General features: G+C 38.2%; 1 protein-coding gene across 1 annotated transcript in view; it reads left to right on the top strand.

The window, feature by feature from the left end:
• Window positions 1-204: 204 nt before the first annotated feature.
• The window catches only part of LOC124155893 (glutathione S-transferase 1-like), a 55,563-nt gene continuing 37,796 nt past the window's right edge, over window positions 205-17,971 (top strand). Inside the window, exons 1-5 of the mRNA XM_046530113.1 lie at window positions 205-374; window positions 2,608-2,757; window positions 4,670-4,728; window positions 4,826-4,967; window positions 6,113-6,280. Coding sequence (XP_046386069.1) covers window positions 2,617-2,757; window positions 4,670-4,728; window positions 4,826-4,967; window positions 6,113-6,280 — 510 coding nt within the window. The 5' untranslated portion in view covers window positions 205-374; window positions 2,608-2,616. The remainder of the gene's footprint in view (window positions 375-2,607; window positions 2,758-4,669; window positions 4,729-4,825; window positions 4,968-6,112; window positions 6,281-17,971) is intronic.

Raw genomic sequence — 17,971 nt, 5'->3', positions numbered from 1 at the left:
GAAACTCATCAATTTTCTATTCAAACATAGTGGCCGGTGAAGGACTTGATAGAAACTTCTCACTGACTCAGCACAACATAAAATTGTCGTGTCATGCATTAGTGGCGTTTTCGACACCCTAATCCTGGCGTGACTTTCGGCGCGGGACACTGGACTCATCTTCGTGGCCTCGGTGAAGGTGTCTGATAAAGGGAGGGGATGGGCGAATGGGGAGGGCAGGCAGCGTCGAAAAACGGAATGCGGCGGGCAGTAGCACAGAGTTCGTTCGGGACCAGTTGGACAGCTGCGAGCACCCGATCAACAAGCCACCGGCCGGAGGAGGGACACCACAGCAGGAAGCACGCTGACATCGACTTGTGCCTGGGAATACTTCGGTGAGTGCATTATTAACGTCTACTTGTTACCAGTTCAAATATTCAATACTCCCGGATTATGTATAGTGCGTAGAATTGTATAAGTTTAATAACTCAAGTCTATCTAGTTTATTTTCTAAAGATTTTTATTGATTCAGAGGTATGTTACTGGCGAGTCTCTGAAATTGATATTTATCAGTGGTTGTGATTCGAGCGGTGAAAAAGAAAATTTCAACAGGATTTAGGATACCGCAGTTCCGTTCGATATTACTTAAGTGGGTAAATATCGCAAGCGAATGAGGGTTTTGGATATAATGAAAGAGAATAAGCCATATCGTGAACGAAAGAGGTGGTTGAGTGTGGAAAAAGGGAACAAGCCGTGATGATTTGTGAATGACTACATGTTTTCCTATCGTATTTGCTTTTATATTTTAATGAATAATTCCGTCGGAAGGGTAAGTCACTGGCTGCCGGCAGTGGAATGTTACCAGTGTCTTTCTCAAATCCTATTTTCGAGGACTTGGTATCTTTGTTTACAGTGTGGAATACGGGAGGGAAGTCTTTATGACAATCAATAGCGGGTATGGCCTTAGAGTGCCATACACGAAATAGTGATTGCGAAAATTTTTACCCAATTTTGTGACGACCTGAGGGACATATATCCCTCAGGTCGTCACAAAAAATATGCATTTATTTTCTACCGTACTGAGTTTAAGTGCTCCCGAATCGTACGTAGATTGAATATTTAATACCTCGAGGCTATCCAATTTTTTCTAATTAATTTAATTCACTCGGCGGTATGTTACTGGTGAGTCTCTGACATTATTAGTTGTTGTGAATCAAGAGGTAAAAAAGAAAATTGCGGAAGGATTTAGGATACTGTAAATCCGTCCAATATTACTTGAGTGGGGTAATTTGATTCTCTACTTTGATTTATTTCATCCGAGTATGCAGCTGACTAAATCAGCGATTAAGGATTGAACGGATATTTTCAGGTTCACTTGACTCCTGATTCTTTCCTGCAAGGAGACGTCGCCAAAGTGATGTTCAGGATCTGGATACGGATGTTATTTTCTGAAACTATATAGGTAAGGTAGGAAAAGTGTCACGGCTTTCTTCCACATAGGCCCGGGTTCGATAGATACTCGCTTGTAAAGACTTCGCGCAACATGACATCCATTGAGTAATCGCCGTGGTAAGGCACAATTCGGAGTTTCGTTTAAAATCCATAAATTGATATTAAATTTTTAAAAAATCGCGAAGTAACTAAATAAAACGAATGGGGATAAAATTTAACAGAGATTTCAAAAATTAGAAGAGAGAAAAACACGGCTGTAGTTAAGAGGTTAGCGATTACTCAAGGGACGTCATGCTGCGCGAAATCTTTACAAGCGAATATCTCTCGAACCCGGGCCTATGTGGAAGAAAGTCGTGACACTTTTTCTACCTTACCTATATAGTTTCAGTTAATAACATCCTCATGTAGATCCCGGACATCACTTTGGCGATGTCTCCTTGTTAGCTCTAGCCCTAGATACTGTAAGCTACACAGCTAATGACAAAGAGACAAAAATTCAGTTTTACTCTGTAAATTTGGTACCTCTTGTTTCGACTCAATTCTAATGTCAGTATTGGAGTATTTCATTATTCCCAACCTATTATGCACGATTTTACGTGTTTTCAACATGGGTAGACTAAGAAAATCGGCGAGTTTTCTTTCTGTATGATTGGAAACACGGGGTCCGATTTTAAAGGGGTAAGTTTCTTGGTATACCGGGAATGGATTTTTTTGATGTTGCCAACGCAATTTGGACGATGATTCCATTTTAAATTCATTTATAATGGCAAGGTGAAGTTATTTACAACACATCCATACTAGTCGTTTAAAGAATAAACTAGGGAATGGGGCATTTCCCCCTCGTATTCTGGAATGTCTTCTCTTTCAAATGGCATTTCGGCGCATCCGGGCCCGAAACCTTGAATTGCCTTTTTTGAGTGCGACAGAGAATTTCCTTAGGGATGACGAACATATTCGATTGTCCGAAAAATTCCATCCGGGATCGATAAATAATTTCAAGACGTGTTCCGATTTACTCTGTTTTGAGACTGCCGCCTTGCTATCGGTCACCATTTCGCTGCATTTGATTAAGAAAACCATTTCAATGGAGTAGTACTTGCTGAATTGGTAACAGTACACTATAAATTAACGTTGGCCAGTTATGTCATGACTAATTATTCATTTCCTTCCTGATAGCTGAAGAAGATGCCCCTTGACCTGTATTGCGTAGATGTAAGCCCTCCGGTTAGAGCGGTTCTTCTGACTGGAAAAGCCCTGGGGATTGAGTTCAACTTGAAACTAGTGGATCTTTTCAAGGGGGATCACCTATCACCGGAATTTACTAAGGTAATCGAGCATAAATTATATTTTATTAGTAGTGGTTTTCTAACATGAGGGCATCGCTTACAGTAATTCCCACGGCTATTTGGATGGGAATTATACAAGTGCATGATGACACCTCTATGGACATGAAATAATTAGCGGATTAATTATGAGACCTGTGCAATCTAATTGTCAAATTAAATAAATAATTACGCATATTGAAAGTGCCCATATTTGCTGGAAAATGAAGAATATAGGCCGAAAAGGGTAACAGTTACTCAGTCATCTTATTAGCAATAGCCTTCATTTCAGAAGATACCTTTCTAAAACTTCGGTGAGAAGGGCTAGCTTCTTCTCCATCTTTAAGTTCATATCTCTGTAAAATACGTGTTCATGCATCTTCAATTAGAAAAAAAATCATAAAATTAATGTCACACGTCGACCTTAACTAACGTGGTCCAGTATAGATAATTATAGTTACATTCAGCATTTTGTCATGACGTATTGAACCTTTCTTTCCATAATCTTCTCTCCAATTTCTTTATTCAAAACACATCAGTGTACTGAAAACGCCCTTTTAATTTGATGGCGAGACTTTGAAATTCATAACGAGGGACTTAGGTGCAGTTGTATGAATTTTAATGAAAGTTTTTTTTTGTTATTTAATTAAGATAGTAAACGAGAGGTAGGATTCAAGGCCATAGCGCAATAACCCCCGTCTCCGAAATGTGCGTGAGAGAGAAAGAGATATTATCCAAATGAACCCACTCCGAAACACAAGTGAACCCCGTCGAAAATTTATCCTGGCTAAAGCTTTTGTGGAGTTACATGGGATGCGACGCACCAATTCGACTAATCAGCTCCGTCTGTATGATTTTTTTTTACACTTTCCAGGCGAACAACATGTATAAACTCTTCTCGGGATACCGCGTGCGTATGATTATATAAGAGCGCCGACGTTTCGGGTACCGACTCGTTACCCTTTCTCACGGCTACAATTAGCCGTGAGAATGGGTAAAAGCTCCGTCTGTGATCTCCCTCAAACTTGATTCTCTTCTTGAGTCAGGAATAGTGCCTATTATTCTTTATTCCACCCATAGATTCTATTCTCTTCCAATCCCTTTCCCGCTTGCTCAACATTTTCCCCTCTACCTCTGTTTTAAGCACAACGTTTTAGATAATAAAACTAAGAAAACGATGATATACCCATGATACTCTCTAAAGCAGAAAACCTTGTTGATCTCAATAGAGGAGATAAATCTCCCGTTTATCCCCGCTTATCAATCCCTCTGTCTCCTCTTCTTCTCATTTTGGATCCCCATTCCTCTTTTCACCTCACCTTCTCCATTCTCCTCCATAATATTCCTTTCAAACGCCTCAAGTCGTACGTTCATCCTCCAACCTCAGTGTATGTGATTCCGCGCCGTGAAACCTTCCATACCAGACTCCTGGTCATCTTCTGAAAATGGTGCTCGAGTTGTCCTTTGGGTCACATTCTTTATCTCAGCCGACGTTTTGAGGGCCCTATATTTAATAGTATTCAGGGCCTCAATCAAGATGCACTCTTATCGTGCAACATGGCATTCGAAAAGTCTGCCCACATGAAGAATTTGACTCGGTCGCACATCCGAACAGTATTTCTTGACATAGATAATACACCGGGAAAGCCTTAAAATTTTCTCCTGGTAATCTCATTATTATTCATCCACATCAATAACGGTACAAAATATTATTCCTGTCGTGAAGTACCTTCTTTGCCAGTAAAATTTTCTTTCACAAAATACTGATTGTATGATAAATAAATAGATTGTTTTGTTTTACCTGATATTTAAGGTTCCCGTCTATTTCGTGGTTACATTGTGCTACGTTTATCCTCATTCGTTGACTATTTTTTTTTCTTAGTTAATCAATTAATGCAATAATTTTTATCTCTTAGATCAACCCACGGCATACAATACCAACGTTGGTGGACGATGGTTTCATCCTTTGGGACAGGTAAGACCCAAAACAAAGATCAAGAAATTGGCAAGTTGGATGATAGATGGTTAATTGGAAGGAAATTTTAACTAATAATTCAATTTTTTCATTGTAGCCACGCCATTATTGCTTATTTGGTGAATAAATACGGGAAAGATGATTCCTTGTACCCGAAGGACCCTCAAGCCAGAGCCGTTGTGGATCAAATGCTTCATTTTGACACCGGAACCCTCTTTCCCAGGCTCAGGAATATTGGGGTACGATAACAGGGTCCTTAATATTCAACCATCAATTTATGTATGGTTGTTAATTTAATATTCCGACCTGCAAAAATTTAGCTTATTAATTATTAAATTAGATTGGTAACCCCCTGCCAAAGACCCTAGAGGTGGCTCGCAGGGTATTATGTAGATGTAAATTTGGAGATTCTAAAGGAGTTCTCACAGTGTCTATTTATAAAATATATTTGATCGGAGAGCTAGAGTATGGTATTTATTAGGTCCACAGGTTAATATGTAATCGTCACAAGTCATCAATCTTAGACTGGATTGACGCAGCTCTCCTTTCCGATATCCTATCTGCTAGTGTTTTCATTGTGACGTATGTCTTTTCTTTTGCTTCCTTAATAACCTGTACTCATGCGGGACAATCCCTTGCCTTTCTTCCTGTCCACCTTCCTTTGACGACTGTTTTCCTTTTTTAGCACTTCCTCATTCAATTGGTCAATCTTTTTTATCTTCATCATTTTTCGGTTGCACCACCTTTCGAATGCTTTGCACTTTTGACTTCTCTGCTGCTGTCAACGTCCGAGCCTCACTCCCATTCGGATTCATATACCTATATGATGAGTTGTTCCTATACATCTATGCTGCCACATTCCCTTACTTGTATGCATCTATTTTCAGCTGTAAGGAAACTCTTCTTTTTCTAGAATATCCTCTTCGCATGTGTTCTTCTACCATTTCTTTGTTGTTTTGTCAATCGCTGGTTAATCGGCTTCCTAGGGTACCAAATTCTTTCACCTATTGTAGCGAAATAAACATTTTTTTGTTCAATAACATTCCCTATCATCCATAGCTGGGTAAAAACTATGGTGAAATTATTTTGGAAGTCAGAAGACGGGTTAAATGTGTTATGTGCGGCAGCCGTTGAATAGTAAAACTTTAGAATCAGGTGTACGATTGGAAAGTTTGAGGTTTTACAACTTGTTGGCAGTTGAAAACAGGATTTTGATACCCTTTAAAATTTTAATTTTTACATTTTAGAGAGTAGAATTTATCTGATGAAGCATTGATATATGTGTCATGATTTGATTTGAACTGATTTTTAGCTTTGTTTTGGCAATCAAGGTATGCCTCGAATGTGTGCAGTGAATTTCGTTCTTCTAATTTTTGTAAAATAGTTCCCGCTGCTGTTCCTGGGCAAGAAGGATCTTGATCCAAAGTCAAAGAAAGACGTTGAGGAGGCATATGGATTCATGGAAAGTTTCCTCGAGGGGCAAGACTGGGTCGCCGGGAAAACCATGACCATAGCTGACTTTTGCTGTGTGGCCACAATTACGTCCCTCGAGGTAAGTCCATCACCCCTCATTTTTTGCAAAAATTTACTCCGAATTGAAACGAGTGTAAATTTTATGCAAAATCCAGCACCTTACTGCAGAGTGTCCAGTATATATTTATCATTTGGTTGACGACCGGAATTCAAAGATCCGAAAATTTCAGGAGAGTTTTCAGGCTTTGCATGCAAAGTGGTTTTTCCACAGCTTTCAAAAGTTTTCATTTTTGATTGGAAAAAATGGTGTGCACAAAAAAAATGGAATACACGTTTTTGATGATGGCGAAAGGATTCGTTGTTATAAGGTGTTTACCTGAAAGCCTGACTTAACGTCAAGATCGTAGCCAGAAACGATGTTCGAAAGAGGTCGGGTTTCATTTAGAGAAGAAAAGGAAGATACGCTCTCTCAAATCCTTGCACAATATTGGAATAATAAATTGCGAAATTAAAAAAAATGGAAATGAAGCTAATAAATCCACTGAACTTCAATTTTAATTTTAAATTATTACTTTTACCTCTCGTTGTGCTCGATTGATAATCGGGCTCGGATATAATCGACACTGTGATATGCAAGAGTGATCACATGAGTTATTTACTGCCCTGAGTTTATATGCATTTAAAGAGTCGTCTACGGGGCTCAAGTAACTGATTACTTCTCTTTCCAGTGTCTAGTTCCCGGTATTTCGTCGCACCCGAAGTTGACAGCCTGGGTTGAGAGATGCAAGAAAACCATGGTTGGATACGAAGAAGCGAATCAACAAGGATTGAATAAATTCAACGAAAATATCAAAAAAGCTCGTGGCGAAATATGAAGAGTTATTTTAGAAGTAGCAACAAAATAAAATGCATCTTTCTAAAGTGATTTATTCCCTTCAATCAAAACTCTTTCTTTAGCGAAAATCGCGGGTTGTACCGAAACTTAACGGGGAGATACATTTTCTTTTGCAGTTACGAGGAAGAGATCATCAGTTATACCATAGAGTAAGTATACTTACTCTATAGAATATACCTACTCTATGGTTATACTCATGACATAATAATTATCACGTGGTACCATGAGTCTGTTGTCCGTACGGAGCTAAAACATGGAAGTTTAGGAAGGAATAGAATAGAATAGAATTTTATTGTTCGAGGACTAGTGTCCTATGGAACAGGATTACAATTTAACATTTTTTAGTTTTGGTGCAGCAAATGGACAATATACCAACTATTTGAATTTCATACCTGCGCATTACATGCCAATAGAAACATTCGTAGATATTCATAAAGGAGTATACATATGTTAACATAGACAAAATTCCAATTACATGACAGTGAAAACATGCTTAGGTATTCATACAAGATTATACACAAGGGAAAATAATACAAAGTATAAATTATGCATCTCTTCTGAAGCTATATACACACACATGTGTGAAATATATATACATACATATACACTTATATATGCACACTTTCTTATTATTGTTCTTTGGACAAGAAACCAAATTATTTTTCATTCGGTGTGCACAAAAGGTAACACACATACAAGAGTATACCCATGTAAACATAAAAAAAATAAATTATACACATCTTCAGAAAATGAATAGTTACAAATATAACAACATAATATATATACACTTATTATTATGCATTGGACAATGAACCAGATCGTTTTTCATTTAGTATTTGCACGGAAAGTTTGATATAAGTGAGCTGTCATAAGGAGGGTGAGGATAGGTTTTATACATTCAAGTTACTTGTTGATAGGTGTGAGTTGGACGGAAACGAAAGGAGCGCTGAACTTCATGAGCAGGAAGAGGCAACGAAATGGATACATGATTTAAAGAGGCAGTTTGATACCTGGTCGTCAACAGTTGCATTCGTTGGCGGCGGCATCCATGGGTAATCTTTTCAGCGTGCTGGGGCGCGAATCCATCTCCTACCACTGGAAATTGAGCTCCAATCAATATAGGGTGCAAAAAATATAAAATTATGAGTATGCATTCTTGAATGAGTAAATTTTTGGGAATTCACGTTATCATTTTGAGAAGACTGCGTCGGCGTCGCGGCGGAATCTAGTTGTACTTAAAAGGTTTCTACCCTTGATTTAGACAGATCCTCTAAAGAAGAGTGAAGGGTACCTGAAAACAGAGTGAGAGGGAAATATATTATTTAACTTGTAAAGAATTGGGATAAAAAATAAAAATATTGAGGAGGTTGTGTCTAGCTGAGTACCGAACGGAAGCAAGAAAAGTAGTTGAAGTGCCGAGACCCACGTGAATGAGGAGTGATAAATAATTAAAAGTGGCATAAACAGTGCTAAATATAGCATTGAAGGTTATATTGACGAACTTTAAAGTTTATCCAAAGAATTTTAGGCTAGCGAGAATGATCAACAAATATTGAGAGTATGCAACCCCCGTGCCACCCAAATTGTCTGACTGGGGTGGCGCGCGCTCACTCTCGGTGCAATATTTCGGGAACCAACAGGCAGAAATGAAAAATATTTGAGGTGATACTCTGAAAATTTCTAACTAGCCGTTGTAGATGACCAGAAAGTGATGGAATAATCCGAGAGTGACATCATCTTCAGTTACGTTCGAAAAACACCCAAAAATACCAAAATGTCATAACTTTAAGTGCGATGCGGTACGTTTTCCCGTTATCCGATGGCAAAAATAATTTTCATGATTTACTTTCTCTCCAAATGGAACAAAACTCGGGGGTGTTATTCGAAAACTTTAAAAGAAATCTGATAACTTTAAAAATAAGGACCTCCCTAGTGAAGACTTGCTTAAGATGAAAGGGTGACCGGCCTCCAACTCAATCAGTCAGTGAATTAGCTAGTGATGATAATATGTTGATAATAACGTTCATGTCGTAATGATTAGTATCAGTAGGGAACCTCGGTTACCTTCGCGAATAATTACATTTAACAGTTCGGTAATGTCGTAACAAGGCAAACAGTGTAGATTTTGGAAGTAAACTGGTTTAGATAAAGAGAGACTATGGGTAATTCGATGAGAGGTCGGACAGAGGAAAATATTCAATCTGAGAGTGAGTAATCTGGTATGTGAAGGGTCTTATCGGTGACGTTTTTCTTGTGAACATTTCTTATTTTATCGGTGGATTAACTCCAATGATAAGCATTCAAAACGCGTGGATTGCAATGTTTTCGACAAATCATTAGTTGCGTATTTCTCCGTAGAATCTTTCAGATTTGACACCTTTCATGCATAATTCATGTTGCTAAAATTCTGCTAAAAATTTATTTTGTTTCGTAAACGGTTTTGACGGATCGGAAGGGAGCATGTACGATGGCATGAATGCGGTTCGAATAGGTTTTATTTTCTGTTCATAATATTTGCACAGTTTGGGCGGTTACACGGTACATTTTCGATTGCATTGTTCATTTTTCGTTATTTTCAGACATTTTTAAATGTGTCTAAATCGAAAATTGATTACAGAAGATTTATGCCCTTGAGATAGAGGTCTCCTCAGCTGATGCATTGCGGGAAGTATCCACAAGGGAAAATATTTTGGGGATGCTGAAACTCCCCGTGACAGTTTGGGGTAGGAGTTACGTTACCAGGGAATGTAAACTTGTAGGTGAGTCTTCAAGCAATACAATACCTCGGGTACATTCTTCCTGGTCATCCACTACAGTTCCCACCTCACCCTTCAGGAGTGTCATCAAGTAATACAATAGGTTAGGTACAGGGGCGCAGCTAGGTATTAAGGCTAGGGGATGTTTTAGGCGCAACTATCTATTGGGGGGTCTTGGGGGTATGGAATACCCACCACTGTAAACGGGAGGGGCTGGGGTCCTCTCGAGAAAATTTTTAAGATAAATGGTTCAATATGGTGAGTTTTACGGCTGTGTGAATAGTGTGATGTTTTATTTGTTAGTCATCCGTCTCCCTAATATAAGTTACAAAATTTGTCTCATTAAATATTTTTATAAACAAATTCTCTGAGCTTTGGGTTATGCCCCCAAACACCCCTTGCTGCGCCACTGGTTAGGTATTCCTCCCGAGTATCCGTTGCACCTCACCCACCCCATCCTTGTCATTACTGATCTGGTGGTCCTACGAGTCATTTCGTAAGCAGCAATCGTCTGGTTCTGTTATTTTAACGTACTAGTGTTAAATTTACTTTAAGTTTAGTTACTTAGTGTTGGTTTACGTTAAGTATAGTATAAGTATTTAGTATCATTTAAGTTTATATAGTATTTTTAACATTTTAAATTCTTTTTAGTATTTTTATATCGTTTAGCTATGCAAGTCAATACTACTGACAAGGATAAGCCTGAAGCACATTATAATGGATACGCATAAGGGAGTTTAGGAAGAAGATAGATGGGATAACACTTAGGTTCCTTATTTATAAGAAGATAAGGTCTGGATTCCTTTTGTAACTCCAAAAGGGTCCACTGTGCACTTTTTTCACGACACCAAACCAACCTGTGCCTGTGAGGGGTGCTAAATTTCCCAAAAACCCTTGCCTTGCGGAACTGTGGATGTAGGAGTCGCCATCGACGGGCCTCACCGTGGCTGAGCGTGGGTCTCCCCCTTCGACCTCGCATCGGCCGTTGCTCTCATTTACACGTCTTTCCCCTCCTTCCCCCTCCAACACAACTCCCCCTCCCCTCACTCTTCCCCGATCCAACGTAACCTGTCGCCTCAACGACCTCTCGAACGCGTATCTAGGAGCCTGTAACGATACACATTGCTTCTCTCGCGGAGATGCGAAAAAGTACTCAGCTCATGATATAGATAAATATGTATCGCTCTTGGTAAAGAAAAAATGGGATATCTTGGATTTGGATCCCGGTCAAGGTAAGTATTTTTTTCTCCATGGAGTTTTATTTTACTTCCAGGTGACTGCAAAGGTTAGTTGCGGTAAGTCCGCGGTTATATATTTGATTGACTCTAAATTAAATTTTTAGTTAAACAGTGTGAGCAATGATTTCCTGTTTCCATTCCATTACATTCTGTGGTGCCTTGTAATGTTAACTCATCGCTGTTGTTTTGAATTTGCTTTTGATAATTGTTCTTGGATGACACAATGACGAATATTACAAAACGAAAAGAGGATCCTCAAATGGGCCTCTAAGTGTGTGGTCATCAGACGCACATAAAATGGGTTTACAAAAGTCGCCTATTGCATCGCTGACGGACAAAGTGATGTGAGTTTCACTGCAAAATGAGGTATAATTAGAGTTGTTATCCGATATTAATTTACATGATTATATGATCTATCAAATGCATATCTATTCAATGCTATTCCTCGCAATTACAAACATTATACTACGAAATACTGAAAAAAATTTGATTTCACTCATCACCGCGGACATTTTTAAACCGATTCAAATGCGAACAAAGTGGCAGCAGAAATCATCCCTCTATGGGATGGAATTGGACCACCTCTATGAAGTCCACTTGGACACAATTCATCGTAAGGAAATGACCTTCAACTTTCTTTGGGAAGACTTTACCTGGTATAGATAAAATGGCAATTGAACTATGTTCATCTGTGATTTTTACCTTTAATTGAGGAAATCATGAACGAAGCGATTTAGAGAGCCAGCCTTCTAATCATAAGGCCCTTCGATGTCTCATTTGCCACTATAACGTATCTGCCTTCTAATCATAAGGCCAAAATGACGCAAATTTCGTCAACAATCACACTGCTTTACCGTATGCTCGTAAAAGAGTGAGGAAGCGCACATGAAGCTCATGAAGCCAAAGAGATATTTCATATCCTCCACCCTCATCGACTTCTTCCTACGTGGGCTACGAGTATTCATCTCTCTAACTTGGAGAAATATTCATCTGTGACATACCCTTAACCCCATTAATCTATTTCTTACTATGAAAAACAATTTCAATTATCTGGGCGTTCAAACTTGAGCTAATTTAAGTGTATGTAAAAAAAATTATACCATTCTCGGATACTGGTCCAGTACGAAAAATTTCAATTTTCGTTTCTACATTCATAAATGTACAGTCGCTTTCAAAAGTCGGTCCCCATACCTGGCGCAGCCGTCTCCGTTATTCTCCGAAGTCGACCATCGCGTATTGCTTACACGTTCCTTGTCCACTGGGGATCGATTCGACTTGATCAGGTAGTACAAATGGTGCAACTTGACTACTTTAACCGTCGTCAAGAGCCCCACGCACGATTTCAGAGGTAGGAAGGCCGCGTGAACCACCCCCCCCCCCCCACACAGCCAAACAATTCCACCACCGAAGAAAGCGGAGAAGAATATATGGGTTTTTCCGGCAAGTAACCTATCGCACGAGGAAGAGAGGAGACATCTGTGTAGTTTGGTAAACTTATGCAAAACATATTGTGCAAATAAATTTTCGGAGCATTTCGAGCATGTTACTCCAATATTTTTTCTTCACATCGCCTGGTGAAAAATACGTAAATATATACGCCTATGTAAGTATTGTCATTTGCGTCACGGTTACCATCCGTCATCGCGTTCATCCATGCCGGCGGTTAAAGATTTTCAGACATTTTTTCAATGTTTACAAGTTAAATAGCTGTCACTCCCCAAGTAGTAGGTTATTCTGACTACAGTAGTGCCTACATTTTGAATAACGCAACTTATTCCCATACTGTGAATAGAAAATCAGAAAAAGTTTTTAAATTTTTACCGGTCAAAACTACCGGTACGGCAATTTTTTATGGGAGAAGATAATTTTGCATTATTTTTTCGAATAAGCAATTGGATTGTCTTTAAATTTTATTGAATTACTTTTAAGATAAACAAATTTTCACTAAAAGAAGCAGCGAGATGTTTATTGGCATCAAGTGAAATGGCAGGCTGTTAGACCATAATGCGTCGTAGGAAGTGTTGTCCTTTTTTTTATGGGAAATACTCTTACATTAATATTGTTCATTTTTTTAAGAAAAACAGTACAAGCAACATGTGCGTGGAGTTATGATGGTGAGTCAACCAGTTATGGTGGTCATAGAAAAACATCATTTACCTGCCCTTCTGAATTGAAGATTTTACGAATCACCGTGCCTGCGTCCCTCCCAACTTACCCCTTTAATTAAAAGTGACGCCCATTCGCATTAGGCCCTTTCATTCTAACCATATCCTTACTTTCATCCTTCCCCTCCCCCCTTACCAAAAATCTCTCGACCATGGATAGCACTTCTTTTTTTCCTCTCCATCCTTCTCACCTTTTCCTTTCTTTTTTATACTCACATCTCGGATGCCTTCATTCTTTCTTGTCCCTCTTTTGTCGTCGCCTAAGTTTCCACACCGTCAAACGCTACATCCCAAGCAGTATATTTGGCAGCTCATAAGTTTAATTTGTATTAATAATGCAGAAACAGTAATTAGGTACCCAACACGGTATATTTTTATCGGATGAATATTATGCGTGCGTAGTTTAGTGTCAGTAGGAATATGATCAGTATTTGTTCGCACGTAAGGCTGACTCAAGGTATTCATTACATGAGTGTAAGTTCTATTTATGATGTAAAACCACTTATACATAATAATGTGTAGGATATTGCCCTGCATGATATCAGCAGGCGCCAATTACGACTGGTTTTAGCAGGAAAAAAAGAAGCGAAAAAGGGGGAAGACTTAGGTTAACCTCTCCATGAAGGGGCAAAGATAAAACATATAGTACTAATATGCCTTTAAATGGTAAGAAATAGGCACACAAGTCATGTAATTAATGCTTCCGTTGGTATTTTCATTATAGAAAATATATTTATGGTAACTATTAAGACATTCGAACTTTCGATGAACATAAATATGTCGGTTAATTACTTCCTGATACCTCGAATGTATAAAGCATTATTTAAATATTTGTTCATATGGGATATGTTAGTAACGACTGGAATAAATATGATACAGAATTAAACATTACAATTTAGCGCACATTAATATTTTTGATTTCTCGCGTGATGAGACACGTAGGAAAATGTAGTATAAACCATGGTAAACATATGTATCCTAAGAAAATGGTTAGGAATAATGAATGAGCCAAACAAAGTGTTTGAAATACTTAAACATAGAGCAATAAATATTGATGGTGTTGGTAATAATGTGTTAAAGGTATAATCTAGAAGGTTATTTTGTAGGAAACTTTTTGAATACTCTTTCAGACGTAAATTCCAATTTTCGTTTCTTCCTCATATGTGCGTTGCGACGCAGATACGTCTCGTTATTTTTTAGTGCAAGCCAGACTACTCGGAATATCCATCTCAGAATACTATCAGGGTGGGAATCCCATGACTGAGAACATATGCTTCGCCTTGTGTTGTGGCACTGGGAGTCGGGGAAGTCGCGAAGTATTTAGGAATAGTGAAGAATGCCTAAGTCAAACTGGCCCGTTCAAGACACAGAAGGCATAGCCAATACCCGAAGTTCGACCTCCGAGAAAAACGTAGTTGCTCGCGCTGGCCGTGGGGACCTACTTTTGAAAGTGACTGTACCTCTCATCGCGAGTTAGCCAATGTTTTCGAATTTAAGAAAAATTTACCATTGAAAAGTTAATTTTTAACGTGCTGCATGGAAGAATCGGTTCGTAAATTCGATGTAATACATATCAAACGTAGTGGGAAATGTGTGCTTTGTTAATTTCACATTGAATAAATTAAATCGCATTCAAGACTTATCAAGAAACTAGTATATTTATTTGTAATTTTGCTACATGAAAAATAGTGAGGACTGCATTAAATTCCACGTAAAGTGGTATGTAGATAATATTACAGCGTCTCGTCAAAATTTTAAAATTTCTGCATGATTGTATACTTAATTACGTATATTTAGTTATGCGTTAGTTACCTTTTTTTTGAAAACCATGCGAGAGCTAAACTGAAATTTTGGGTTGAAAATCACCTAGTGTGACTTGATTTTAAGAAGTTGATTCTGGCTATGATGTTTTAATAAAGTATTACTTACTACAAAGCTATGATGAGAAAATGTGTAAGTAATTTTATGTAAATATTTCCATGAATGATTAGATAATAAAAAGTGTTCGTTTTATTTTTTTATCCACCCCGTCACGGTGCGAATCAAATGTTTTCTCGAAAAGAGTTACAAAAATATTAGTCTGGAAATGGGAAGCCTTTTCAACCGTCCCAAATACTTACACAATAAGTTTATATCATAAGAAACTCTCATAAATGAAATGAGAATTGACAAGGGGAATTTAAAAAAATGTATTTCCTTTATTTCCTAATTTTTGTTGCATAAACACCGATTCAGGTAATTTATCATTTGGCGTAGACAAAAGTTCGTCATATTACATCTTAAGAAATTTAAAATGACGAGCATGTACAATATATTTACATATGTAAAATAAAACTTTTTATCTAGAGTTAATTAGCTCTTGGCAGTTTAATCTACCGGTCTAAGTCTATCGGTATCAAGAGGAAATCGCGCGATCGTGGTTAATGCAATTTTATCGGGAGACTTAACCATCTAAACATTTCTTGTCATGTTTTGTTAACCTAATTTTTTCCTACGAGCATTCTATACACTTTTAACGTGGTTATGTGAGCTTTGACCGAAATAATTGCGTGGTCTGAACATCAATATATTATCTGCTACCTGACGTAAGTCCTGTTTTTTCTGAAAATAGTGACATCCAAACACACTTTCACATCTCGAGTTCCTTTTCTGTGGGATGAGTAATGCATTGATACTGGATAATGTGGGGAAATAAATGGAGTACTTGATGCGTAGTTTTCCGCGGCGTTGTCTAGATGATGTCTCCATGTTTCTGGGTTTCCGGGTATGGTAACCGCATAAGATTCATATAAACTATTTTTAAGGATAAAACACGTCTAACAACCTGAATTATGTGCTTGAAACATTGTCTTAATCACATTTCAATAAAAAACATTGTTTTAATTAGGTTCCGCTCCAAAGCAGAGACCTCCCTCTGCGATGTATCTTGGTCTCCAAATTTCAATTATCTCCAGAGTGTGGATCTACAGTTTTTCCCACTTACCTGCCAAGTATTTCGCGTTATAGATACAATAAAAATAGAGGCAAGTAGCACGTTTCACAAGGCTACGGACCCAGGCTTGCGACGGTTTTGAAAAACTGAAGGTCGATCTGAAGACCTGAAGACGCCGGTTGGAATACCGGAGAAACTGTCGTCACAAAGAAAAATCCACGCGGTGAAACCCAGAAACATGGAGACATCAAATGGAGTACTCATTGCATGGGGTAGTCCATGAGACAAAGGAGGCAGTAATGGATTATACAGTTTGTGGGAGAAAGGATTTTGGGTCCATAGATGACAAAAGAGCAAATCATCGAATGCTAAAAGGAATGAAAATAATTTCTTCGAGCCATTTAAGAGATAGTAGCTTCAATCTTAAAAAAAGAGAAAAATAGGAATCCCTATCAGTGGTGAGGTTAGCTGAGCAGCGCATTTCAATTCCCGCCATTTTTTATTTCTCCTCGGACAACAAAGCATGTATAAAGAGTTTAAAAGTTGAGGAATTTATGACCAGAAATTAATAACCATAAGGTCAAGTAGTATACCATTTTGGTAACTTCATCTACTATTTACTTCGTTTGTTGATTATTAAAAGCGTACTTCTATGTCTCTTTTGCCATAATTGACTGCATGTACCTTCAAGAGTTACTTTACAATGTATTAAACTGCAAATATTTAATGTACTACGAAGGGTTAGATGAAAAATGGAAATTTATAGTCCTAATCTTGCCCAACAAAATTGATATTATTATTTTCGTTATTTGAAAGGCTAGTCGATTCCTCCAGCTATTCATGTGCTCCCTAAATTTTCCATGCATTCATCGCTCAATGCATATAGAGAGAATAAATATTAGAATACGTTGAATATGTTTGATAAGTATACATACGTTCGAAGGAGAAACGTTTTTGACCAATTTATCGGATATTTTGTAGCGGGAATCGACGGTGCATTCATGATCGCAGTCATCTTTCAGTGACACTGCGACATCAATAGGGTGGTTTCCTATTATTTTTTTATTGCCTAAATCGAAAGATTATTACTCCTGGAGTACGTATTTCACGCTTTTAGATTTTTAAATTACGATATCTATTTTTCGCGATTAAATGAAAAGTGAAAAATTTCAAGCGCGCGAAAACGCGACGCGTAAGTAGGAATGATGGGAAAATGTCCGTGCGACGCATTTCTGGTTCCCCCTCCCGCCTTGTGAGGTGACGTTGATCGAGGCTCTGAGCGCTGATAGGACGCAGGATGCTAGCGGGTAGCTGAGCACCTTGCTGGCTGGTAGCGCTTGGCTTAAAAAAGGTTTATTAATACCTTATCAAACGAAGAAAACTTTCCGACCTTAGCCAGTTTTAATAGGTGATTATTAAGACATGTTTCCCTGAGCTCTGTGCCTCATGCATGCATTGGTAACCTCAGACGATGTATAACTCCTATCCTCTCGTGTAGAAACTAGGTCTCTGTGACGTCACCTGGAGTGGAATCGCATGGGCGCCAATCTGGCCTTTTTCAAATGAGGATAAAATTTGACCCTTGCCATTCGTCTAAACTGAGATTTCAAAAAACAAATAATATGTGTATTATGAATACACTAATGGTGGGTAACGAATCGCAATCAATGCCTTTCGTTTTCTTTGATGAAGGAAACTACCCTATTACAGAAACATATACATTTAAATTCAACACTGCGGTTTTGACTTAATATTTCTGAAATTCTCTTCGTATTTCGTGAAAG

Source organism: Ischnura elegans, chromosome 1, assembly GCF_921293095.1.
Source record: "Ischnura elegans chromosome 1, ioIscEleg1.1, whole genome shotgun sequence".
Taxonomy (NCBI): domain Eukaryota; kingdom Metazoa; phylum Arthropoda; class Insecta; order Odonata; family Coenagrionidae; genus Ischnura; species Ischnura elegans.
Note: the sequence above shows the minus strand (reverse complement) of the source record. Positions and strands in the feature narration are given on the sequence as shown.